At 41.1% G+C, this 25,545-nt stretch overlaps 2 protein-coding genes across 15 annotated transcripts in view; one reads left to right on the top strand and one right to left on the bottom strand.

Annotated features, from left to right (window-relative positions):
- NAA35 (N-alpha-acetyltransferase 35, NatC auxiliary subunit) overlaps positions 1 to 12,755 on the bottom strand; it is a 36,599-nt gene extending 23,844 nt beyond the window's left edge. Inside the window, exons 1-5 of one of the 7 annotated variants that reach the window (XM_075527163.1) lie at positions 4,561 to 4,671; positions 3,834 to 4,064; positions 2,949 to 3,082; positions 1,814 to 1,847; positions 224 to 338 (exon numbers count right to left, since the gene is read on the bottom strand). In XM_075527163.1, the coding sequence (XP_075383278.1) occupies positions 224 to 338; positions 1,814 to 1,847; positions 2,949 to 3,072 (273 nt within the window). In that variant the 5' untranslated portion in view covers positions 3,073 to 3,082; positions 3,834 to 4,064; positions 4,561 to 4,671. The other 6 variants (XM_075527166.1, XM_075527162.1, XM_075527164.1 and 3 more) reach the window with 6 other exon arrangements.
- A 44-nt stretch (positions 12,756 to 12,799) lies between these two features.
- The window catches only part of AGTPBP1 (ATP/GTP binding carboxypeptidase 1), a 75,423-nt gene continuing 62,677 nt past the window's right edge, over positions 12,800 to 25,545 (top strand). For 5 of the 8 annotated variants that reach the window (XR_012779011.1, XR_012779010.1, XR_012779009.1 and 2 more), the window contains exons 1-3: positions 12,800 to 13,026; positions 22,965 to 23,096; positions 24,118 to 24,188. Coding sequence is in view for 5 of the 8 variants with exons in the window: in XM_075527155.1 (XP_075383270.1) it covers positions 24,157 to 24,188 (32 nt within the window). In the remaining 3 variants the exon portion in view is untranslated. Of the gene's footprint in view, positions 13,027 to 13,247; positions 13,319 to 22,964; positions 23,097 to 24,099; positions 24,189 to 25,545 lie in introns of those variants that run through there. The other 3 variants (XM_075527152.1, XM_075527154.1, XM_075527153.1) reach the window with 3 other exon arrangements.

Raw genomic sequence — 25,545 nt, 5'->3', positions numbered from 1 at the left:
TCACTGGAAGAGTTAGCATCATTGTGATAATGTAGGTAACAAAAAACATAAACAACACAAGCTCTTTCTTACTTAACTATCCAAAATAAAAAGAAGAAAAAACCCCAATTTTAAGTAAATATTGAAAACACTAATTATGTTGAATTGTGCTTAACTGCAATTTGATAAAACTGTATCATACTTTTACAGACAGTGTAGGCAAAAACAGGGAAGTCCCACGAACCTTAATAGCTTGCTCAAAGTTAAGAACCTTTCTATTAACTTGGTTTCCAATCATACCAGCATCCATCTTGGGATCCATCATTTCAATGGCAGACATGGCTTCGAAAAGACCAAAACTAAGAACACCAATAAAAAAATGTTCTGAATGTAATTATTTTATTTTATACAAAACAGTCTTCACAAACCAATGTAAAAGAACACATGATGACAAACTGAGTACACTGTGTTCTGACTGCAGACAATTAGGTACGGTATGTGAACTTTACTACTGATCTTTCGAGACTGTGGTTTTCAGGAATTTGAGAATCTCTCAACAAGTAAGAAAGAGAATAGATGCCTACAAGTAAAAGAAAACTCTTAGCCTTTTTTTAAAGCTGAAGAACATTCCTGAGCCAAATATCCCATTATTAAATCTATGCACACTTGTTTCTATACACCTTATAACGACATGGCGTCTTTTTAAAGATCACATAACATAATAAACTGGTATTAAGTGAACAAGCTGGTTTTTATTATGCTATTTTCAAAACCCCAAGTAAGATATGTTCCCCACAAAGTAATGACAACATATATGACAAAGACTGACAATAATATACATTGAATATACCAACTTTGTTTAAAATAGGCATGTTAAAAACACTGATACAAAAAACCCCCCAGCACGTGACAATGGATCTCTTGTAGTCAGGGCATAAAAGCTTGCAGGAGAACCATGCCAAACGAAGACTGGTATACAGAAGAAGGGATATAGTGCCTCATCTTTGGTACATATGACATTCATAAGAATGGTGCACAAACCTTTATTATATAAAAAAGGTTATGGCACATTCTAATTTTGGGAAGCATATTTCCTCTGAAATGCTCTTATGTATAACATTATACCTCAAAAACGTGCTTTGATTCCACTGACTAACTACTTGGTGATATCCTTGCACACGTTTTTAAGCAGGTTTGCGTTTAACAGCATGCTTCTGTGTTCTGAGCTATTAGTCTTAAACAAGCACTTTTTTAAATGCAAGTGAACAGACTCATGTGGCTACTTTTGTCTTTAAAATATTTTTATCTCATTTCATTCTTTAATGAATTCAGCAAGATTTTAGCACATGCTTTTTTTTAAAATACATTTTTTCTTAATATGTAGAACGCTCAGTTTCCATTTTAGCATGTCATTTAAGAGCTATGTTAAAGCACATGGAGTGTTTATCCTAAACTTGTTAGTGACATTTGAGGCAACCAAATCTAAAAGCTTAAAGTCTTTCTGGCATTTTTTAAAAGCATGTCCATATAAAATAGTTCAGTAGGTTCAGTCGTGTCAACACCACTGATCATAAGATGTCCTATAAAATTCTAAACTACACTGATTAACTGAAAATGTAAAGTTATACTGGCACCATCAGAAATGTTCACCATTCATACAGGTGCATCATCTACATACTGAGGACAAATGATATTCTGAATACTTCAACTATTTTATTTAAAGCAAAAGTTTAAAAAAGCTTAACTGATATTGCATGACTTGCTTATTTGTAAGCATTAACATATTTGCGCTAATGCTATCTAAAAATCAGAACTATCCCAGAGGCATACTTACAGCTTGTCATGAAGCAGTTCTCCTAACTTCAGTTCTACAAAGGAACAGAACAGGATAAATAATTACAATCATCCTTCTAGCACAACTTTCCAGGATAGTGTTGTCACTCACCAAACTGTCTTGTGCTAAGAGAGAACAAGGTGTGGGAAGCAGAGCAGATGTTTCTACTCCACCTTCATTTGCTTTTACTTACAAAGCACTTTCAAGACTGAAAGGCTAAAAAACCACAGTTGTTCACTGCCTTTCCTCATCCCTCTCTGTTATTCCAACAGTAAAAAGGGTTTTAGAATTACCAAATAGTAGCATCTGAATAGCCTGAAACACGGGACAGCAGTTTTCGCTGCTCCTTTATGCAGATGTCTAATTTTTTCCAGGGGAGTTTACTGAAAGGCTTGCTTTTCCTCATTATTTTTAATGAAGCCTTTAGGTGTATTTGATGGGTACACAAATTGTGCATCACTAACATGCAGGAATTATTTGACAGCATAAGGAAATTGTGTTTATCATTATGTAATATTGTGTGTGGTAAGTTGCAGTTTTATACTTATTTTTCCCTAATGTCATCATAAAAACAGTTGAAAAAACGAAGTCTCTGTCATGATAAAGTAGCACTAACATCTAATAACAATAAAGGCACTGTATACATGGAAGCAACTGCTTCCCCGTGACTGGGATGCACTGCATCTCCTCAGAAGCTCAGCCTTGTTTCAAAGATGAAAAATGATGTGCTGACCAATTAAATGAATAAATCATTGGACCCTATAGATCCAAAAATGTACAGGAAAAAACAGAGTGTTGATTCTGCATCGATGAATGAGGTTGCCACTTGGCAGAAGAGATAGGAAGAGATCTTTGCAAAGAAAAAAAAACAGGTGCAAAAATGCATAATGACTTAAAATGATTAAAAAATTACTTAAGAAAGATATTTATGTAATCTGGAAGAGGAAGCAAGGTGAGGTTCCTCTGATATTTCCAACCTCACAGTACGTTAAACACAGGGAAACACAGAATCAATGTAGTCCATTCATCTGGAGCTTGAACCTGGGTCAAACTATTGCTTAAAACACCTCAAAGAACTATGCTTAGTCCTCCAAAGGATTCCAAGTTTTCTCAGAACACAAGCAATACAACTCACCTCTACAAGCTTCTTCAAAATCCTGGGTTATATCTATCCAGCTTGTATTACTCTTTTCCATCTTGTCAGGCATACCGAGTTCCCATCCTGAATCATCATCTTCTACTGAAGCTTTCATAACCATGATACTGCACCTTTAAATACGTATCAGAGACACTCCACGTTATACACAAATTTGAGAAAGTGCTTCATGGGAGTAATTTTTTTTTCAAGAATCAGGTGAGAAAGGGAAACTAACCTGATTTCATTTAAACAGCTACCACTACATAAAACCAGCCCCAAAAAACTTAATATGAAAAATCCTTTTAAAAAAAATGTTTTCTTATTCAGCATTTCTCTACAACTAGCTTGTAGGCTATGAAACCTCAAAAACCAAGGACAACAAAACTTTAGGAGTACAGAACCATAATAAAGTGTGTACTGTCAAACTAGGAATAAAACGGGAAACAACATCAAGAAATTCTCTCTTACAACAGATGTAGATATCACAATTTTTTTGTTGTTTTACACTATTAGAAATACACGTCCTCCCACTGCTTTGTGAAAGGAATTAAAAAGAGAGAACTGTAAAACTGACTACGCACAAGTTTGTTAATAGTACAAAGTGTATCCAAACAAATTTGTGAAAACGGGCATATTTCCTCCGACTTCTTCAGCAGAAAGTAATATCAAGATTACTGCAGCAACGTTAAGCAACTTCAGACTGGAATATAATTTTTGAACTTCACCGACTAGTTATTTCAAACTGGTTTTGTGCTTTCGCAATCTCACGATATGCGGGGCAGCCCTGAAGAATTTTATGTTTTGCCAGTCAGTCTGCCTTTGAGATATCAGCAATGCTAAATCTCCCCTTATCTAGTTGGAGATCTTGCAAAAGACACCTACGAGCCCGGCGAGCTCTAAACAGCTTAATCAAAGCCGCCACGGAAAGGCCTCCGTGACATGAGCATCCCAGACATCAGCGATTAACAAAAACAAAGGGGAGGGGGGGCGTTAAACAGATTTTCAAAACTAGTCCAGGAGTCCCTTCGCCCAAGCAATGCTCAGCTTCCCTTCGCCCCCTGTCAGTATGTCACTAGCTCGCAAGCGACCGCAGGGACTGCCAGGCTCAGCGGGCTAGGATGAGGAAATACGTGGGAAACGAATTAAAACAAATGGAAATCACGCTTACATTTCAGACATTAACGCCAGCACAGCCAGATCCTCCCAGGCTCTCCCCATTCCGCAGGTCACCCGTCCCCAAACCCGGCGCTGTCCCCGCCCCGGCCGCCCCGCAGCTCACAGAGCCCTGTTAAGGCACGGGGCCGGCGGGCCGCCTAACTCCCGCCGAGCACCGGGCACGGCGAACGGCCGCCCGCTGACAGGCCGGGCGGCTCCTCCGCCCCGCCGCAGGGGAAAGGCCAGCGCGGCGCCCGCCCGCCCCACCGCGGGGCACCGGCGCCGCGGCCGGCCGCTGCCAAGGACTTCCTTCCTCCCTCTGCGGGGCTGGCTCTCGCCGGGGCCTCGGAGAGGAGAAGCGAGGCGAGGCGAGGCGGGAGGCGGTCACGCTGCCCCCGGCGGCAGCAGCACATCACCCCCCTCCCCGCACCCTCCCCCGCGCTGGGGACCTCACCCGCCGCGTCCGGCGCCGCCGGCCCGCTCCCTTCGGCCCTCCGAGCCTGCCTGGGCCGCCGCCGCGCACGCGCACGCTCGCCGTCGCCGACACCAGCCCGGGAACCCGGCCTCAGGGTCCCGGCGCAGGCGCACACGCACCCCTCCCCCTCCGCAGATGCGCATGCGCCTGACACCGCTAACGGTGCGCGGCGGGGGGCGGGGCAATAGGTGGGGACGAGCGCGAGAACGGCAGATGGCGGCGGCACTCGGGTAGCCGCTGCGTCTGCGCCGTACGCTGAGGGAGGGAGGGAGGGGAGGGGAGGGGAGGGGAGGGGAGGGCAGGGCAGGGCAGGGCAGGGCAGGGCAGGGCAGGGCAGGTGGCGGTGAGGGTACCATGAGCCCCCAGTTGTGTGGGCGGGGCGGGGGGGAGCCTCGGAGAGAGCGGCCCGAGTACGCCTAGCTCGGGCGGGAGGCAGGTGGCTGAGAAGGAGCCTGAGGCCTGGCAGCATGTGGACGCCGTGGCGCCATGGGCGGGCGGGACCCTGCCGCTCAACAAGGGCAGAGAGGGCAGAGACCCCCTCCGTCTTTAGGTCTGCCCCGAACGATGTCGGCGGACCGCTGTTAGCGGTGGCCCGGGTCCGCCTCTGTAGGCATCTGTGGTGCCGGCTCTCGGTCCGGGTTCTGGCGTCTTCCGCTGCCCGGCTGCCCGGTCGCACCCTGCTGCGAATCAGCGCTCGGTGAAGGCGCAGTGGTGGCTGCTGGGGTTTGGGGGTGGTGGGCTGAGCGGGCAGGGTGGTACAGCCATGCGAGGCGTTCTGGCAGTTTGCCGAATTTGAGTTGCCGAATTGAAAGCAGACTTGAGGCGATTTTTTTTTTTTGTCAGCTGTTTTCTTCCCGTTCCTTTTGCCCTCTCCGTTTTAATGGAACACACCTGCTAGAGATTACGTAACAGCGCTTCTTTGCAGAGTTTACTCAGTTGTGCTGATTCTTTCTTTTGTTGGGGGGAAACCAGCTGACATAAGATGTCTAAGGGAACTATATTTTTAGAGCCATTCATGGTGGATTTGATCTTTATTAATTTTTTCAAAATGCACAAACTGAATGCTTCCAGTGTTTCTGGCAAAGATCACCAATGTAAAAGACAGCAGCTGATGTGCTCTACTGACCAAATAGAGGCTAGCTTAAGTAGATTTTGCCTCCAAGGTTATGAGGAAGTAGTTATATTTTAAAATGAAAAGGCCAGCTTCACCCATCACTCTTTTTATTCAATGTGCTCAAAGTACAGAGCATTTGTACTCACAGGAAAGCAGAAGGAGAAAATGGAGTGTGAGCTCCTGTTAAATCAATGACAGCACCTACTTAATCTGAAAGAATTGTCTTTAGTTCAATGGCTGTTGAAATGTCTGGTGGTTCACAGCTGCACTGTACTTAATTCCTGGGGTGATACGCAACTCTTTATAATATATATCTTGTAATGATCTTAAGGTTATGGTGGCAAAGAGCAGATCATTATTTTTGAACCTGATGGTGGTTAAAACATCTGTAAATGAAAGCTGGTTGTATCTTCCTTAATACAGAAAACAGTGATACTTGGACCAGCACTCTGCTCTGTAGAAAGACTGTTGATTTTCTGGGGAATTCCATTTTTAATTTCAAGAGAGAAGGGCTGCAGCCCATATAATAATCTGTAATAATAATTTAACTATGAAATTAATGAAAACCCCCAATATTTAATGAAAATTAGTTTTTGAGAAGGTAGTATGTTTCAAGTTTGTCACAGATGTTCCTGTTAGCAAATACCTATTTGTGTTTCTGCGCAGGCTGAATGGTAGCAATTATGAGCTGGCTTTTGTGAAGTAATCGTGGTGATGTCAGTCCAATTCTCAGTAGACCAATGGGATGCATCGTAACTAACTGTAAGCAATTATCACTTCTCTTGGCAAAAATACCAGGTGTCAAAAATGAACAACAGGTTGGTTATGTGTGTGTGAAATGACCGTAGCAGTTTAAAAAGTCAACACATGTTTCCTGCAGTAACCCCTAAGCTGAGATGCTTTGCTTAGAGAACATCAAAGCACTTTAACCTGATATGATACAATGAAGTGCATTGATAGAGTACTATGAAGGACTGATCTAACTTCTGGTACATGTGATACTCGCATGGGAACATCCAGGGAAATAAAATTGCTTTTTACTTAATTTTAGGTTCCACGCACACAATTATTTTTGGGGGAATAGATTACAAAAGTTACTAGTATTTAAAATGCCTTGGTGTTTAATAAAAACGTATCCCTCTTAGTCAAGCACATATGTGTAGGATCCACCAGGTAGTCCTCAATGTTAATCAAAACAGAAAAGAAAAGCAACCTCCAGATAATTCTTGGTGGTTGTGTCCAGAACATGTTGTGTGCTTCCTTCTTGGTGAAGTGGGAGTAGATTAAATGTAAGGATTATGAGGAACTTGCTTCAGTGTTAATTATGGAGTACCTTTGTTCATGTAATACAGTAAGAATGTGTACTCATATACTTGACTTAAATAGGCTGCTTTGTTTAAGAAAACTTCAGCTAACCGTGTACCAGTTTAGGGTGTAGTCAGTTGACTGCCTGCTATATTTGTCCTTCCAAAATGATGTTACATTAATTTTGAAGGTATTGATGTATTTTGTATGAGTTTGTAATACAGAGTGTCTATTTTTACACTGCAGAAACTCATACTAAAGCATTATGATTTTTTTAAGGATACTTAAGAGGAGAAATGAGCAAACTTGTCCTCTACTGTTCAGCTTAAGAAAAAAAAAATCCTGTAAAAGGAATTTTGACAGGCATAAGCAAGAAGGCTTCTGTAGTCTTTGAAGTACTGTGCGCACAAAGGTTAATTAAATCAAATGGAACAACATGATTTACCAATAAGTTTTGTCTATTTATAGTGTATTCTTCTCACGCTCTGGATGCTATTCTTAAAACATGCTAAATAAATGGAAGCAGACTTAAGAGACAGGTCTCCTTTGTTTGCTCTAAGGATCAAGAATCTTAAGTGTGTAGAGTTACATATGACCTGTTTGTACAAAATTACATCATTTGTTTATCATTTTCTGAATAACACAGAGAACCCTCCTCTCCCTCAAGAAGTGTCTTAAGTCCATTGCGGACAGAGTGAAGTCACTCTGAAAGTGACTTGCAGAGGTCACCTGCTGCAAGTTACTTTCAGTTAGCTTTCCCCCAAGCAGTAGGTATCTCATAGTCATTTTTTAAGATTATATTTTACCTTTTGCCTTGCTTAAAGTATGGCTGATTTTTCAGGAAATTACCATTGCCTTGGATGCCCTTGTTAATGGAAGTAATTGGTGCAGGGAGAAAAGGAAAACGGAGATATGTGAAAATATGCAAATACTTTGATAAATAGAGAGAAGGTGACCTTCAGCTGGGCCAAAGTCTGTTTTAATTCTTGTTCTTTAATCTGCCTGTATATGAAGGAATTTACCACAGGCTATTCCATATTAAGGGCCTGTTTAAAAACAAAAACAACCTGAAAAACTGCCCCAGTTTGCAGCTTCATAGTACTTAGCTGACAACTTTGTCCTAATATAAGCTGTCAAAATCTGGTGCACTAATATAACTAAAAATACCTGTGATAGTAGTCAGGATATGAAGAAGTAGCAACATGTTGCCCTCAGGGCACAAATTAAATGATATGCATAAATTCTTTTTTTTTTTTTAACTGTGAGTATGGAGGTTCTTGTTTGACTGAAACACATGAGATTCACTATTGGTTTTGGTGGGGTTTTTTTTTTTTTCATTAATATCCTGCATATATAAATTAAATGTGATTGTCAGTAGGCATATGGAACAAAGTGGCTGACTTGGTATGAGCCTTTGAAACATGGTGCATCACTTCAGAAATTTGTACCCTTCCTGCCCTGAAAAACAACACCCACTCCTTCCTACCCCTAGTCCCCAGAACACTTAGATGAAACTCTCCACCAGGGTACAAATCTATACATTCTGAATTATTCTGTGCAAAGAATATTGATGGGTTGTTTCATTTGTCGTATTACAAAACCAAGAGTAGCTGAATGAACCACAGATGTGAAGTTGAACTGAAATGCTTTTGTATGCATTGAAATACACATGTAACGGAGCACAAAAGATCTTCTCAAAGGTGAAAAAGAACAGAGGCTATGCTGGAAAAGTACCAAGTGTTCTAATGGCTAGGGAGGAATGACATATCTAGAGATAAAGAGCCAAAAACAAATTCTCCAGTGTCTATGTAGAGATAAGTGTTGGCTTTCAAATGAGGGAGTGATTGTTTTTCAGAGTTGAGGAGAGCTGGTAGTTGTGTTCATTATCTGGAACTGACTGGATATGTTCAGTACATGGGAGTATAGAAACAGGCAAGGCAGATTTAACTAGTCCTGGTTAAGATTTAATAGGAAACAATGAGTAGCCAGGTGATAATTACAAAGGAAGAGGATAAGATCTAATAATGCTTACACCTTGCTAGCCCATTAAAGTATTTTGAAGAGCTTTTTCTTACTCTCCTTGTGTTTCCTGCTCCCAGAGGGGATAACCATTAACTTTTAATATTATTTGTGCTTATTTTAGCTGTATGGTCTGATCCTGGAAGTCATACTGTACTGCTGACGTAGTAGTAAAAGTTGATGTAACAGACTATAAACATGCAGTTGGGAGCGGGGCGCCTGTCTTTGTCTGAAAACTTGTGCCTCTGCATAAACATTAGCGATCTGTTACTTGATTCATTGCTTGTATTGCCTTGTCAGAAATACTAAATGAAAGCTATGTGATTTGTGTAAACGTATGAGCTGCCTTTGTAGCTTATGCTGATGGACACCTCTGATGTCCTTGCCTTTCGATATTGTGTGTAGATTGACATGTATTTGTTACTTTTTTTTCTAAGTGCTTGGATTGTCCTGTTAAGAAGTATATTCCTATCACTGAATTTGCTACAAATACCAAAATCAGAGACTTAATTTTGCATGGAACCCATTCTGCTCCACAAGGCAGCATTACTGTTGCTGCTATTTTCAGAGAAGAGTGCCTGGCTCCCCGTCAAGCTTTCATTTAATGGCAATATAATTTGCCATCACCTTATTTTCAAAACACCACAGATTTATGATTTTCTCTGGCTAAATAAAATGTTAATTGCTTGTTATAGTCTTGTGTGCCTGTTAAACATTTTACTTGAAATGTTGTAAAATTTTGTGAAATCAGAAGAATAATGAACTATTATATTAACTTCATAGCATCAGATAAATGTTTAGAATTGTATTCTGTTTAACGTTATTTTTAAGTATATCTTTAAAAAAGATTCAATGGATAAACGGTTCACTTTTGCACACAGTAATGTGTTTGAAAACAAACAAAGCTAGGGCAGATTTCTGCAGTCTCATGTAAGTAAACGGCATCTGAATCAGTGAGAATTATTATGTAAATAAGAACAGCACTGGCCTGCTACTGCATTTGTACACCAGAGTCAACTTTTCTAAAGTTAAACTTGTTCTCCGTAGAAATAAATCCTAAACTGCGAATCGCTTTGTCTGCCAAAAAACCCCCCAAAACCCTAGGTTAAATAAATCAATGACCTTTAACTTCCCATAAATGGATGTTTTGCTAGTAAAAATAGTTCTGCACAGAACAATCTTTGGGTCAAAATAGTTAAGGTAAATGCAACCCCCCCAAAGAAAGAAAACTTATCTTCTGCACTGTTTACATTAACAGTGAGAAAAGTCAATGGGTTTCAGTAACCAATGCAAGTATTTTTATTAGGCACACTACTATCACTCGTTTTTTCTTAAATGAAATTAGACTTTTTGCCAGTCTTAAATTAATTCAATCTGCCATGTACTCTTTCTTCAGTAGAGCATTCTCATATTTTTACTTATTTTTGTCATGTACCAGGACACATACAGAGCTGTTTAAAAATATTTCCTTAACTAACTTAACTGCCTTTGACTTCAGCTTTAAAAAAATTGAGAGATTTTTATCTACACCCCCCCTTATTTGCGCTTTACTTGCCAGAGCCTGTCTGACACTATTTTTGTCTTTGCCTGAGTCATACTTGAGTTTATTCCATGTCTTCTGCTTTGCTGTAGACAAAGTTATGCATTTAAAATAATTCCATCAATAGAACTTCACAGAAAACTTGCAGCTGTACTGTTTGCTGTTTTAAAGTATTCTCTCTTAATCATCGTCCAATGTGACCGCTGTTATGGAACAAGTGAGACTCTTCCTACCCGTTGCCAATGTGCTGGTAAATTCCTGCATTCTGATTCTCTGCGTTCTTCTCGTTCACACTAGATGACTGGAGAAACTTGTAAGGTAGGAGAGGGAGGAATCTCCTTCCAAATACATGTGTGTTTTCTGATCGTAACCCATAGGTTTACAAGTTCTAGGAAGCATAATTAATGTTGAATTATTTGCTGGAGAGAGACCAAGTGAATAATAAAATCAAGGACGACAGGTTATATGCCTTAATCGCTTCCATCTATTCATGTTAATATGGTGGGAAGGGGACTTAAGAAAACGTAATCAAGCATTTATGGATAAATTATATGATAATGGACTAAATAATCTGTTATAGCACTTTAAACTTGAATTAACTCCACCAAAAACTCTAGTTGGCTTTCCTGATGTAGTGGGTAGAAATTGGCTGATGCCAGTTAGCTAGACACACTGTATTTAACCAGACCCAGACAGGAGGACTCGTATCTCCCGTCTGTCACAGCTACACAAAAGTAGTCCCCTGCTCCTAACTTGTGCAGCTTCTGCTGACTTGCCAGCAAAGCAGCTTTGCTCTGTGTCTGGAAGGTGCAGATGTGTCTGTTCTCTGTGCAGATTATCTGGGAACCGTTGCATGGATGATAAGCAGAACTTACCTTTCTAACACTGTAACACCATGTGAGTTAAAGGAGTAACAAGCAGTAACTATAAACAATTTTTCAGGTGAATCAGCCCTAAGGAAGAGTAGCCAGCTGTCAGCCAAAATGCACAGCTACTGCCTAGACAGTAGAAAAGTCTTGGATATCTTTGTTCCTGTCTTTGTGAGTGGAATAAATCATGGTGTGTAAGACAGTAGTTGCAAGTGCTGTAGCCAGGTGTATGTATTGTGAAAGGCAAGATTAATAAATGTGTACAATTTAAAGGATCTGAAATCTGCTTTTTACCAAGTAAGAATTAGAACGGGTAACTTCGTGGTTGGTTACACAGTGTTATTGGGAAATGAACGTTGTGTATTTCTATTAGGGACTGTGCCTTTATCATTAGCTATTATTGGTAGAAATGAGATCTGAACTGGATTTCAGTTTATCAGCCATCACTAAAGGGCTGCTTCTCCTCTGTAAGTTTTGCAAACTATCGCTATAAAGATCTGACCTCAGAATTGTTGGCAGTTTCCTTTCTTCATTTGAGGAACTTCATGACGAAGGAAATGTTACTTCTTAGTTGTTACGGATTAAGAAGTGTCGGGGAGGGAGATGAAATTGCCCACTTTCAGAAGTCATCAGTGCTACCAAGTGGCTCAAAACTGGGCACATAGAGGTTAATTTGCCATAAAATGTAATGGTTTTTAAGTGTATGAAGTACTATTTCCCTTCTGGAAAGATCTGGAGGGGAAAGAGGGGGGAAAAAGAGAATGAAGCCTTTGGCTTTTACAAATCACTGACCCGAGTTTTCTTAACTTGCGTCAGTGCTTCCTCCGTGCCCTAGGCAGTAGGGAGCTATGGCTTCACTGCAGCTGCGAGTACTCACCTGCCATGAAAAAGGGGGTGTGAAAGTTCCGCTGGGCGGGGGAAGCGCAGCAAGCGAGTAAGGAACGCTCAGATGCGAGCGGCCGGTGTCAAGGGTGCCGCTGCCGGCGAGGCAGATTCACGCGCCTGGTCACGCTGATCCTGCAGCCACGATTCCCACGCACCTCCCGGGTCGTGCAGCCGCCGCCTGAGGCAGCCCGCACCCTCCCTCGCCACCCGGCCCCGGCCGCCGGCGAGGCGCCTCAGCGGCCGCGGGGAAGGCCCGCAGCAGCACGGCACCTGGGGCGGGCCGGGAGAAGGCGGCCCGTGGCCAGGTGAAGACCTTCCCGGCTTCCCCTCGCGGCCTCCTCCGGCGCCGCCGCGAGCAGCCGCCGGCTCCGCTCCTCGACCTTGGGCGGCGGCGGCGGCGGCAGGGGCCGCGCAGCAGCGCTGCCGCACAGGCCGGGCACCGCGCTCCCCCCGCCGGCGGCGGCGCCGGGCGCCTGCGCGAGGCCGGGGCGCGGCGGGGCGGGGGGACGGTGACGCGCTGCGGTGCGGGCAGGTTCCTGCTGCCGCCGCTCGCATGAGGACGGCGGGGCCGCAGCGCGGAGCCGCCGCCCCGGCGCGGCACGGCGCCCCCCCCTGAGCGCCGCGGGGTGAGGGGCACCCCTCCTGCCGCCTCGGCCGTCCCTCAGGGAGGCTGCGGGGCAGCCCCGGCTCTCGGGACGGCGGCGGCCGCAAAGGTGAAGCCCCGCGGGCGGGCATCGCCCTCGGCAGCGCGGGCCGGGCCGCAACGGGGCAGGGCAGGGCCGCGCCGGGCGAGGCGAGGCGAGGCGAGGCGCCCGCGGGGCGGGACCGGGGCGGGGTGGGTGCCGCCCGGCTGCCGGCTCTCCCCCGTGCCGGCTCCCGCCGTGCCGGGCGGCGGGTCCGTCTCGGGGAGCGGCGGGTGTGCGTGGGGACGCACATCCACGGCAGCTCTCTCCGGGAGCCGCGCCCTGCGTGTTCCCACCTGCGGAGATGGTTACGGGCCCTACGGTAGGAGCGGTGCCTGGCTTCGGGGCCTGGCCGGGGCGTCGGGTCTGCCCGCGGCAGGGGGTGGAGCTGGCGGCTTGGCGGCGCCGAGCCCGCCGGTGCCCGCGCGGTGTGTGTCTTCGTCCGCGCCGGGCAGTGCGGTGCGCGGCCCGGTCAGACAGGCTTCCCGGCGGTGCGAGGCGGCGTTACAGCGAAACTTTCACGCTCTGCGGAGCGGCAGGGCTGTGGGTGAGCCCCTGTCCTCGTAACGCCGTGGCTGTGTGGCCCCCTGCCCTCCCTGCCGGGCGGGATAACTAGTATGGCTATTGCGTGGAAGACACGGCGGCTGGAATAACCCGTGGTTGATGGGCCATGCGGCATAGTCTGCTGAACGTCTGTTTAACTTAACGCTCCTTGGGTAGGAGTTTATTAACATTTGAGGTTTTTTTCTCTTCCTGTCTCCTCTTACAGTTGTGGAAATCTAGCATAGCAAGTATTTCTCTAGGTGTTGGTTCAAATGCTTGACACAGAGAATTTGAGAAATAGGGGGTGGAGTGGTATTTTTCTTCTGCGTATCCTGTTTTCAGGCACTGAGCGTTGTGAGATGTTTAGGGACCCTGACCTGGATGGACTTTTGTTGTGTATGCTTACAGCTGTAAGCTTTCTGTCATAGGCAGAGATGAGATTCTTCTGTGCACCTGTATGGTGTAAAGACACTATGAAACTTCTGTATAGCCTTGTAGTATGAATGTTGATTTTTGTGTATTTATTTTGCTGTCATGAGGGAATTAGCTCTCCAACGAGTGTATTCCGACTAATGATGTTCTTCTAGACAAATATGTGTGTGAACTACCTTTGTAGGTTATATCTCATGAAAAGGCTTCCCTGTTTTGCAGATAGCATTCTGTGTGTGTTTTGCTGCTGCATATAATGATGGGTGACAGGATGGTGCTGATGGGATAGCCCCACCTTCTGGTTAATCCTTCAGTGAAATCATACTTGTGACCTAAGACTTTTTCTGGAAATTATACCTCATGATATGCATTGTGAGTGCTAGTCTGTGCTGGAGCATCTTTTTATTTTTTGGGCTGGGGAGTGGCAAAAGAATCTTTTCTGGAGACCTTCCTCTTTAACATCAAGATAATTTCATTGCATGTTCCTATTTCAGCAGAACAAATTTTTATTGTTAGTTTCTGACTTCTCAATTCACTACTGTGATTTCTTTTTTTTTAATGCCAGCATAAGTTAAGGGAAGTGCCTTTTTTTTTTTTTTAAAGCTTCATAAAAATAAGTTTCTCTCTTTATTGTTTTTCAAAAAGGGAGGAAAGGATCCCAAACCAAGGAGTAGTCCTAGCATGTGAAGTGATACCTGATCTATGTTTGTGTGAAGTGATACCCGATGTCAGGCTAAGCTTTCAGTTCAGGTTTTGGAGATGGCAATGCTCATACTTAAAGTTTTCATATTCAAGAAATTCATGAATTGCCTTCCATATGGAAGCTTTTTAACTTGAAAAATATTCAGTTGTCTTGGTACTGGTTGGTAACACACAACCAGCTGGTTTATATTAGTTATCTTACTGCTGCTGGGAGCAACTTCCCTGAAATTATGTGTGAGAAGCTACAATTAGAGAGGAAAAACTCGGGAGAAGGCTCTCTGAAGTCCTCTTGGCTTACAGAAGGTGCTCACTATTTCACCCCATGTTTAGGTTTTAGTCTAGGGAAGGCATTCAGCTTGTCACTCAACAACTTGTCAGCAATGTGTGTTGAGCAATGAGTAGAGATTTTGCAGTCTTTAAAATTCACGGTGATACTCTGCTGGACATATCTGGGAACCACCTGTTTTTTGGCTCTCAATATGTTAGTTGAAACTTCTCCTTGAATTCCAGTATCTGCAAGCTGCTTGCTCTTAGGAGATTGCTCCTGTGATATGAGTTGCTAATGTCCAAAAGAACTGAATGCTGCTTAAGTCACCCTGGCCCTGGAATATAACTGCAGTAATTGAAGTGTTTAAACTCCTTAAACAACTTAGAGGGGAAGTCAGGTTTCTTGGAGTGGGAGTGCTGAACAAGGCAGCTGCTTGGATGACTGCTTAGGAGGGACTTGCAATGGCAGTGTATCTCTGGGCATGTTTTCAAGCCCTGCCACTATCCACAGCTTAACTCTCCAATATCCTGTGCTAAGCACCAAGAAGATTATGAACTGTTCAGTGTGTGTCCTGGATACAAGGACGATTCAGCATGGTTTATGTTTGGAAATACAGTTTTGTAACAGTTAGACATGGAAAGACTGGAAGTAGGGGGGCAGGAGGGAAGTACCCAAGCATCCTTCCTTTCTTTTGCAACAGCTGCAGAGATGAAAGTCCTGAAACCGTCATCCTAAAAGCTTAATACATTAAAAGGCACATAAAAATTTTCACTACATCTTTAAAAAACCTAACGATTTATGAGAAGCAGGATGTCCAGGGTTTTGTGTACTGGAGGTAGATAATACCATTTTAATTGCTGCAAGTATAATTCGTAAGCTAAATGGTACAAATCAAGGTTTTGAAAGTGAGAATGGTTGCTGAGAGTTTTATGGATTGTGAGATGATTTGTGTTTCTGCGTACTAATGAGGTTGAAGGGCTGGAAGTATATTTGAGTAGAGAAATCTGCAGTGTGGAGCCACAGATTTTTTTTCTTTTCTTTTTTTTCTTTCTGGATTAAAACCAGGCTTGAAGGTTTGCTTTAACTCAGCTGGTGAACTACCAGGTTTAGATGTTTGGGCTGATTTCTTTACTGACCTTAGCCATCAAGACAGTGTAAGCCAAAGGAGCCGTTACTGGGTTAGGTGCTGCAAAGCACCTCTGACATTTAGCACTGTATCAATGAAGCATTTCCAAGAGCTGGGGAAAGTTACTGGGTTTCCAGTTCTTGTTCAGTTTTTGGTGTAGGGAAATGCTTAGTTTCTGCTATGATTGTCCTTTCCCTCCTGGCTATTTTTGTTGCCCCCCCCTCCCTCCCTGTGCTATTCACCTTCTACCTGATGAAAGGGTTATGCTAGCTGGGCAAGAAGTAGCTGACTTCTGCAATGTTTCTGTCAACTTAAATCATGCAAGCTTTGAATGTGATACTCTGTGAGCCTGGTGATGGCAAGTTTGTTGTGTCTTGAGGAGTAACCTTATGCTTGCCGTGCCGGTAGCTTTCTAGGAGCTTCTTTCCAGACAAGAAATGAAGTACAGTTTTCTTATTTTGCTCTTTTCCTGATAAATGCTTTTTTTCCCTTTCTTTTTCTTTTTCTTTTTTTTTTTTTTAAAGGGAATCACTATTAGATATTTACAGCTTTTGTTGGCTACATGTATCAGATTTTGTTTTTACAGTTAAGTGGACTGGTGGTAATTGTCTGCGTGACTTGGCAAGCTGCTGTACAGGGCTTTGGTGCTTCAGTCTTCTATGAAGCTTTATGTATGTCATTTTGAATGTCTGATTATATACTGTAGCTTATCTAGTCATATCAAAAACTCAGCACTTTGCTATAATGCAGCAATGGGTAAACTAATCAGCTGACTTTTTTGTTTCCTACTATATTTATAGCAAAGGGTACAAGGAAAAGGCAGTAGCTGATTTTCAGAGGTATTTTTTCTTTGACTAAAACAGGTTGTTAGCCTTTTCATTTTATTTTGAATTCCAAAATTAGACTCTCTTCCAGCAAAAACTTAAGACTTTTTTTGCTCCTTAGAGGAGTTGGTTAGCTGTTGTCATAATATAAATGTTTTTTTTCCTGCCATTTCCACGTGAAGTCTTAAAATTACATCTGGAAGAAAACTATTTCTAGTTGTTCTAGTATCTTGAACATACTTTTTCTCATGGAAGAAGTACTTTTAATGTATCCTTAGGTACGTTATCATTTTTTGATGACACCAAAAGCTTTTTGTACTGCTGCATATTAAATTATTAGGAAGAGATAACTGTTTAGTGTGTACTTGAAGCCATTCTGTCCTAATTTACAATTTAATTTAATTTAAGAAACAGGTGGTCCTGAAACTTGTCTCTCTCTGCGCTATAGACTAGGACGTCAATTTCTATGAGACTTCCACAAAGTAAGATTAGGAATGGGGTGAGAAGTCTATATTTTTGTTTCCCAGTGCTTGTAGAAGAAGGTTCAGGAACTGGGCTAGGAACAGGCAGCTTCAGAAAACAGATTTTCACTGCCATGTTAGTTATAACTCTTTATGTATAGGGTTCTGTTTACTAGATTGCGGTTGAGTACAATGTAGGATTTGCCAACTTGAAACTTAATTGTGAAGCATGAAGGATTTCCCCAGGTTTTCAATCACTAGAGTTTAAAGTTGGATTATAGATAACCAAAACTTTATGTATTGTACTGTGGATTGAACTTTCAGGATACGAAGCAGGTTGTACAAACAACTGTGGCATCTCAAAATAGTCTGTGAGAGTTTAATCTAACATCAGGTCTCATCTTTTTATTAAGGAAATTCTTCACTTCCAATAACTTCGCTAGTTTGTATGGCTTTAAAATAGAAGTGTTTTCTGTCAAAAAAAGTTTTTCAAAAAAATACTTGTGGAAGTTGCCACTTGGGGTACTGAATTGGGAAACAATATGTCATGTGTGAATGAGTAAATGATTAAATGGTCAGAGGGGTTATTTAAGGTATGATTTCTAAGCCCTTTGCAAAGGGACGGTCCTCCTTATGGTACAAGAGGAAGAGACAGTGGAGGCAGCACCACTGTATTAATAGCAGTGGCAAGTTCTTACTGCTGCCAAAGGAAGAGCACTGTGCTGTCCTGATGAATGTTGCTTGTGTAATCTCACGTAACATACTGCAGTTTTCCATATTGTGCAGGTGTATTTGTGGGGTTTTGCCATATTTAGGATGCTGGCTATCATGGTGTTGATCTGCTCTCTACAAGTGTTCTCAGTAGTTTGCTTTTTGATACTGAGACGGTGACTCTTGCTGTCGCACGTTGCTGCTCATCCTAAATTTGAACACAGGGCCTATCCCTACAAGTGTAAATTTACTTAGGTAAATAGTATGTTCCTGCAAACTATTTACTTCTATTTTTAAAAAAGTAAACCACAAGCAGTATTTTGGAATTAAGATTGCCCAGACCACAAAGAACGCAGTAGTCTTTTTATATGGTTGTGTTTAAACAGACTTTTTCAGTGTCTTGAAAAAGAATATTTCGACCTATGAACAACTTCTGAGACTTCGGGGTATGTAAAATGACATACTATCAAAGACCAGTTTGCTTCTGGTTTAATCTGAATGGGGGGGACCCCCATGTACTTCTGTGAGAGGTAGAAGCTTCTTCTGGAAGCATACCCCAGAATGCAATCACCTGATCTCATAGAGGGTTTTGATTTAGCGTTTTTTCTGCCTAGCATTTATGAAATTTTAAATCATTACATGTTTTCTCGGTTCATACTTAGAGTTTTCTCTATTTAATTTTTTAATTCATTGCTTTTTGACACAATTCTGCCCTCTGAACTTTTGTATTCCTTCCTTTTTCACCTGCTAGTTTTTTTCTTTTTATACTGTAGCATTTACAAAGATTTTGCTCGGCTACTTGCTTCCACTATCCGATAAATAAGTACACAGCAAAGAAACGACTTATTTGCTGTGAACTTGTTCATGGTTACTTTTTTTTAACCTCTCAAATCAATAACTCCATGGTGAGCATAACTGAGGTCTGAGCTCTGGCTTTGAAAATACTTTGGGATGCACTTAGCTTTGAATACAAAGCAAAACATGGAAATATAGATAGATGAACAATCTTAAAGGTTTTGCAGACTTATTAGGCTAGATATACACAATGAAACTGACCTTTTGTTTTGTCTCTTCATGAATATGATGTGGTATGTGGTTTTTGCAACTCATTTATGATAATAAAATACCTTCTTTTAATATATAGTGAACAGACTCAAAAAATAGGCCTTTCTTTCTATATAACATATGTTAGTTAAGAAAATGAGTTTCTGGAAAATAAAAACACAGAACATAGAGTATACTGCAAGTAGAACAGTTTTAATAGTATCAATAAACTGTGCATATCCGTACTTGGTTTTGATTTTTCTAGTTTCATTTGATGAAAAGAGCTGTCATCCTTGAAATGTAGTTACAAAGTATTTTGCAGGAAAGTCCTAGTATTAACCAGGTAAATTTCAGAGGCCTCTGGCTTTTTAAAGGAATTTATTTTCTGGGGTTTTGTTGCTTGTTTGTTTTTCTTGTGTGTGGTTATTGGGGGGGGGGGGGGGGTGTTAAGAAAAGAAAATACAAATATACTTCAGATGTTTTAGTTACACTTATGTTAAAGTGTAACTTTAGTTAAGTTTCATGTTAAAGTGTTTTGGTCAATTGAAGCATGTGAATTCTGTTTATGTAAAGTGAGAATGCCTCCTAGCTTCAGTAGCAGACAGATTATCTTTGTTTTCCCTAAGAGAGACTTCTAATGGAATTTTAGCATGAAAACTGGGGTTTTTTTAAGCCTCCACGGTCTTGAGACATAGGCTTTATCTGGCGTGCTCAGTACATGTTGATTCTGAGCATGTTTGGTTTTGTGGCAGAGTCATTTTGCCCTGTCTGACTAGTACTGCTCCCTTTGCTTACCATTAGCTTGCCAGATACTGATAGATTTGTCTTCCATGGCAGTTGTTTGGAAAAAAACTTTTTGGCAAGATTTTCCATTGCAAGAAAATGGGCTTGATGGCAAGACAGTCTAGTATAATTCCCAAATATAGATATATATTTTAAATGTATATATAAAAAACTTCCAGTTTCAGTGAAAAAGAAAAAAGTTTAAAAAAAAAAAAAGCAACCATGAAAGCAGAGCTGCTGTTGGTTAAAATAAAAGTTTTGAGCCTCAGATGTGAGGTTACTGTGTGTTTAACATATGAGAATTTCTTTCAGATGTGATGTTATCAAAATGACAACGAAAGTGCTCAGTGCTGACATACTGTAATGGTGACTATGCATTTTTTCTTGTTATGATTATAAGTTAGAGTAAGGATTGGTGTTTGGTTTTGTGTCTGCCTTCTCTACTGCCCATTAGTGATTAATGGGAGATAAAAGGGAAAACAATTTACAGTGAATACACTTAACTGCAAGTGCTGGTACACTTGAGCCATGCATTACTGTACTGAGTTTAATTTGATTTCTTCAGTTTTATTTAAAGATCGCTGTTCAGACCATGTAGAAATTCCACCTCGATTGCCTGCAATAAATAGGAGTATACTCACTTTCCCCTGATATACCAGTTTAAGTACCAGAATCCTAAAGAAGAGGCAAAAAGAGCTATGTGACAGTGCATACAAAGTATTTGGTTAGTAGCATTTACTTTTTTTTAATTCTCTCTTTCCATTATTAAGTAGATGATGGAAAGTAAATTTGATGATTACGTGGCTTTCTACTGTGGTGTGAAGTTCCTGATATTTGCGTGAAAATGAAAAAGAATTCCTCTAAGAGAGAAGACAAACAAGGGAAGTGGGACAGGCAATGGCCTGATTTTAGTGAAGAGGATTTTTATTTATTGTCTTATTTTTTGAAACAGATGGAATTTTAGGTTTCTCTTCCCCCAAAGCAGTGGATTTAGGATCACAAAAGGAAATGAATGCCTAAAATGGGAAGGAGACAGTCCTTTTGGAAGAATCAGGAGCCAGTTTTGACTGTGGATCAGATACAGATAGGTGAGATCAAAGGAAAAAGAGGGCTTTGTCTGGTGTCCCTAGTGAAGAGTTTGGATAGGAGACATCACGAGTACTTGATGTGTGATCTTCAGGGGTTGCAGTAAGGGAGGAAACCTCAAACCTGGCAGTTGGCAAAGAAAAGTCCAAATCTAGAAGTTTCTTCATGCACATGAGAAGAACTGGGGCTGAGGCTATTTATAGAAGAGGATAGCAACATCTGGATTCTGTGACCCTGGTCATAATCCGTTAAAGTTTTCTTGCAGAAGCCCTGAGGTCCAGTCATCTGTGTTAGCAGGTGTATTAGTATTGAGCATTAAGAGCACAGTACCAGAATTACTAATTCCCCTTTTCACCCCCATGCAGGTTGCTACCTAACTTGTGTCAGTAAAGTTTCCTCTGAATCCTGTTACAAGGTCTGATCAGAATTATTGCTGGCTTGGAGAGGCTGAGCATCTTGGTGTTCTTCTAATGCATATAAATCAATTTAGTATTCAGGAAGATGGTGTCCTTATGAGTCCTCTGTAGTCTAACAGGCCCTCCCAGTAATGCCTGATAGGCACGCCCGAATGTGAGGTCTGAGTGAAATGGTGCTAGTTTGTTTCTTTAGCCATTGTTTTGAGCAAAAGAAAATAGCTTTGTGATAGTGTTCGCTGTTTTGTACAGTAGCTTTGTGGTTGGAGTATTTATCCAAGAAGTAGGAGTCGGTTCCATGTTATTCTGTTGTATTTCAGCACATGCCAAAACTTAAATGAAAGGTCAGTGTTGGGGGTGGGGGGGTATCCTCTGCCCTTTTGCACAAGCTTTGCCAGTGAGTGGCAAAGTTTCACAGGGCTGAAAAGGTGGATCAGTGGAGAAGGTGAGTCAGTGGCTCGGTGACAAGGAGTTCACCTAGGAGGCAGGCAAATACATGTCACATAAGGCATATCTTTGTTTTTCTGTGGAGGAAGGGAAAGATGAAAATTATATCTAACTTCTTGTGGTTCATTTAATTTATCTTAGTGTTGGTAGCATTATTACAGTGAGCGCAGCTTTCTGATTTGGAACTTTACCTGTCTGGAGAAATTTCCTATGAAGAAGCTACCTGTTTCCTGTGTGCAGGTGGGAGGATGGAGGGGATCATGTTCCACAGACAGTGTGAAAAGGCAGAGGGAGATTGCACAGAATCCAGCGTACATCAACTTGAACTAGTCAACCCTCCCTGCTCTCCTCTGTTCCCCTCCCACTTGAGGCTTTTTTTTTTTTAAATTGTCGTTGGTCTTAAATGCAGAAGAACTGGTGCTAATTTACCCTCTGCTCTGCTACCACTGGCAGGCAAGTGGCATTAAATGTGTTTAAAAAGTATGTTTAAATTGACTCATGCACCTTCAGCCTTTACCTTTCTATCAATCCGTTATTCAAAATAAGCATAATATTAAAAGTTTTTAAAATAGTTTGGAAGTGGCTTTTTTGCATCACCTTGTAAAATATTAAAGAGAGATTTTGTTACTTTAGTATGCATAAATGTTCCACCACAACTTTCTGGATTGCTGGTCTATGCATTTCTCTCTTTTCTTTTTCTTTCTGCTCCTTCTCACTTTTTTTTTGCAGAAGTTCTTGTGCTTTTTCTTATCTGCTTGTCTTTTCCCCTTGACCTGGAGCATTTGCACATTAGTGCTTACTGAAATACTTTGTGGTGAGTTTAGAGCAAAACAAATTAAGACCTTGCAGTTCAAGATAGTTCAGCTCTGTAGCTGGCTCCGCTTGTACAGCAGTTCAGTACAGTATAATATGTAGACACTATTGGCACTGGCAGACTGTTCATCATCTGTCTGACAGCAGGTCAACGCTGCAAGCAAAACGGCACTTGGCTACTTGAATTCAAGAATCTAATATTTTCCCCCCAGTAAGACCTGTAACCTGGTTCGAATAATCCAGACCTTATAACTTGTGAAATTGTCTGCATTGTGGTGGACACAGCTATTCTCTTGTAACTATTCATTTTCTTTAAAGGAATTCAAGACAGTTTACACTTGAAGGGTACTTGGACAAATCTAGGACACCTGTTATCTTGTGTCAAGCTGGAATTCTTGTGCAAAGCTGAGCATTTGCTTCCTGGCTCATGGGAAAAAAATCTCGTTTCAGGTAAGTCTGGAGATAAGCTTGCTTCATACTTCATGTGCATTAGGCTTTTAGCAATTGCAGAGTGGAATTTACTAGTAATAAAAACCTGATTATTATATGTGCTGAACAACAAGGACTTTTGAGAAGTCTTACAGATTTCTCTTTGGGGGGGCTGTGTGTGTGTGTGCGCTTGACTAAATTTCTTGCCTGCATTTCCCAAGAGAACAAGTGCTTTATCTTCTTCGTTCTCACTATCCATCTCTTTGAACATCCTTTTTTCCCCTTCCCCTGTCTTCTACCTTAAAACTAACCACTGTGCCCTTTGAGGACACTGGGTTTTTTTTTCACAGTGGGAGTATTTGCCACTCATATTAGATCTCAGATGGAAGTACTGAGGTTCAGTTAATGGTCCTGTAGGCTGCAACCTTAATTGCTTGGAGGCACTGTTTGAGGAAGCAGTGTACCCTGAGGACACTATGCCCTTAAAAGGATAGGAAAATTGAGTCCTTAGCACGATATGGTTTCTGTCCAAGAAATGTATTCAGGTCTTGCTTAAATAAGAACACCAAACACTCCATGTTTCACACTGTGCCTCTGGTCCTAGTTATCCTATAGATACCTGAAATGGCAGTCAGAAATAAGTATGTTGTGGCATCTCACAACTTTGTCAAGTAAATTTAAAGAACCGTATTTACTGGCTTCAGCAAAAGCTTTGTTAGATAAAATTCTGTCATGGACATGAAAATATTGTCTGTTAAGTAACTGACATAAATTTCTGTTTTATTATAATCAGACTCTCTGAGCTTGGTAGGACTGAATTATGATGCAGAGCCATACTCCATAGTTATATTGCAATAGTTTATTCTAAAAGCTGGATGAAATAGATTGAAGAGAGAAGAGTTTGTGGCAGTGTGGAGAAATGCAATCAATGTGGATTAACTTATTTAACATTTCTAGTGTAGAGACATCCAATATGGTGGTAGCATTTCATCATTAAAGAACAAAAGATGTTGATAATTTGTAGTTGTTTAATATCTTCCAGGTTATCAGATATGGTGATTTGAAGAATCAGGTTTCCGATATGAACAAAGTAAAAACATCAGCTGAAAAAAGGTAAATAAAATATAGTGACTTCTCAACATCAAGCTATTTGAGATTTGTTGAAAAGCAGTCTTTACCTTAATAATAAGATAAATAAAATACACATTATGGGTCCCTGGTAAGAATGTGTAAGTTGATGTCCTGAAAGACTGAGAGAGTCAATATTGATTAGCATAAAGTAGCTTCACATTTATTAAATAACTTCTTAAATTTAAAATTTTCAGTGTTAGACATGTCCAAATAAAAAATATACATTCTACTTCATTGAAACAATTATCAACTAATTTAATCATTTCATGCAAATATTGGCAAAACATAAAATGATTTCTACTGAAGGAATTAAAGGACAAGTTTATAACACTGTATAAGAAGCCATGAATTTGTCATAAGATGTATATCATTCTCCAACAGTCCTGGAATCCAATGCACAGCTAGGACAAGCAAGAGTGAGATTACAGAAGATTTCAAGAGTTGAAAAGTTGTGTTTGTTATTTTCATGATAACTTGTTTTAGCAAATATTTGAAAAAGTTATGAGATTATCTATGGAAAGCAACATGTCTGTTAAGCATCCGGAAACTATTGAAAGGCTTTCAGTCTTACTCTTTTCTTAAGCTAGCACAGGTTAAACCACCTTGTTAAATCAAACCTAATGAGATTTAAAAAAAAAAAATTCTAAAGGTGGCAAAATTGTCTTCAGTCTTAGTTTTTTGAAATACCCATTATTTTCTAAATGAGTGGATGAATTTTCCATGAAGGACATGGTCTACTGCGGATTAATTTTATATCTTGGGATGGATTTAAAATTCGAATTTAAATGCTTGCATGTAGAATCATCTTTGCTTTTGCTGACTTTAACAGTGGAACGGCTTGATATCGGAGGCTGGTTGTTCCTGCTTGTGTGAGATGGATCAAAGGAAATAGTAAAGAAACTATTATGTTTTCTACTTACATAGAAGTATATTATTTCCTTAGGCATTATGATAAGCAAAATCAAACTCTCTGTCAGCAATGTATTTCTTGGAAATGCTACTAATTATACTACATGAAGTGTACCATCACAAAGAATATTAGATTTTTGCAGACTGGCTACTTAAGAGCCCTTTATTCTTCAGTAATTAAGTTCAAATGAAAGTTTCCATCCCTGCAGTTCAAAACAGTTGTTCCCTAAGACATGAATAAATTATGGTGAATTTATTTTACACAGAGGTAGCTCTGAACTAATCAGAAGTATCAGCTCTTGAAAGATTATTTGATAACCATGGAGGTGGTTGAGGAGAAAAAAAATTGGAAATGGTTTGCATTGGAATAAAATGAAAACAAACTCATGAGAAGCCTGCCTACGTTAAGATAGTTTTTTAAAGGCTCACT

The sequence above is a fragment of the Mycteria americana genome, chromosome Z (assembly GCF_035582795.1).
Source record: "Mycteria americana isolate JAX WOST 10 ecotype Jacksonville Zoo and Gardens chromosome Z, USCA_MyAme_1.0, whole genome shotgun sequence".
NCBI classification, from domain to species: domain Eukaryota; kingdom Metazoa; phylum Chordata; class Aves; order Ciconiiformes; family Ciconiidae; genus Mycteria; species Mycteria americana.
This window is presented reverse-complemented; position numbering and strand designations above follow the sequence as displayed.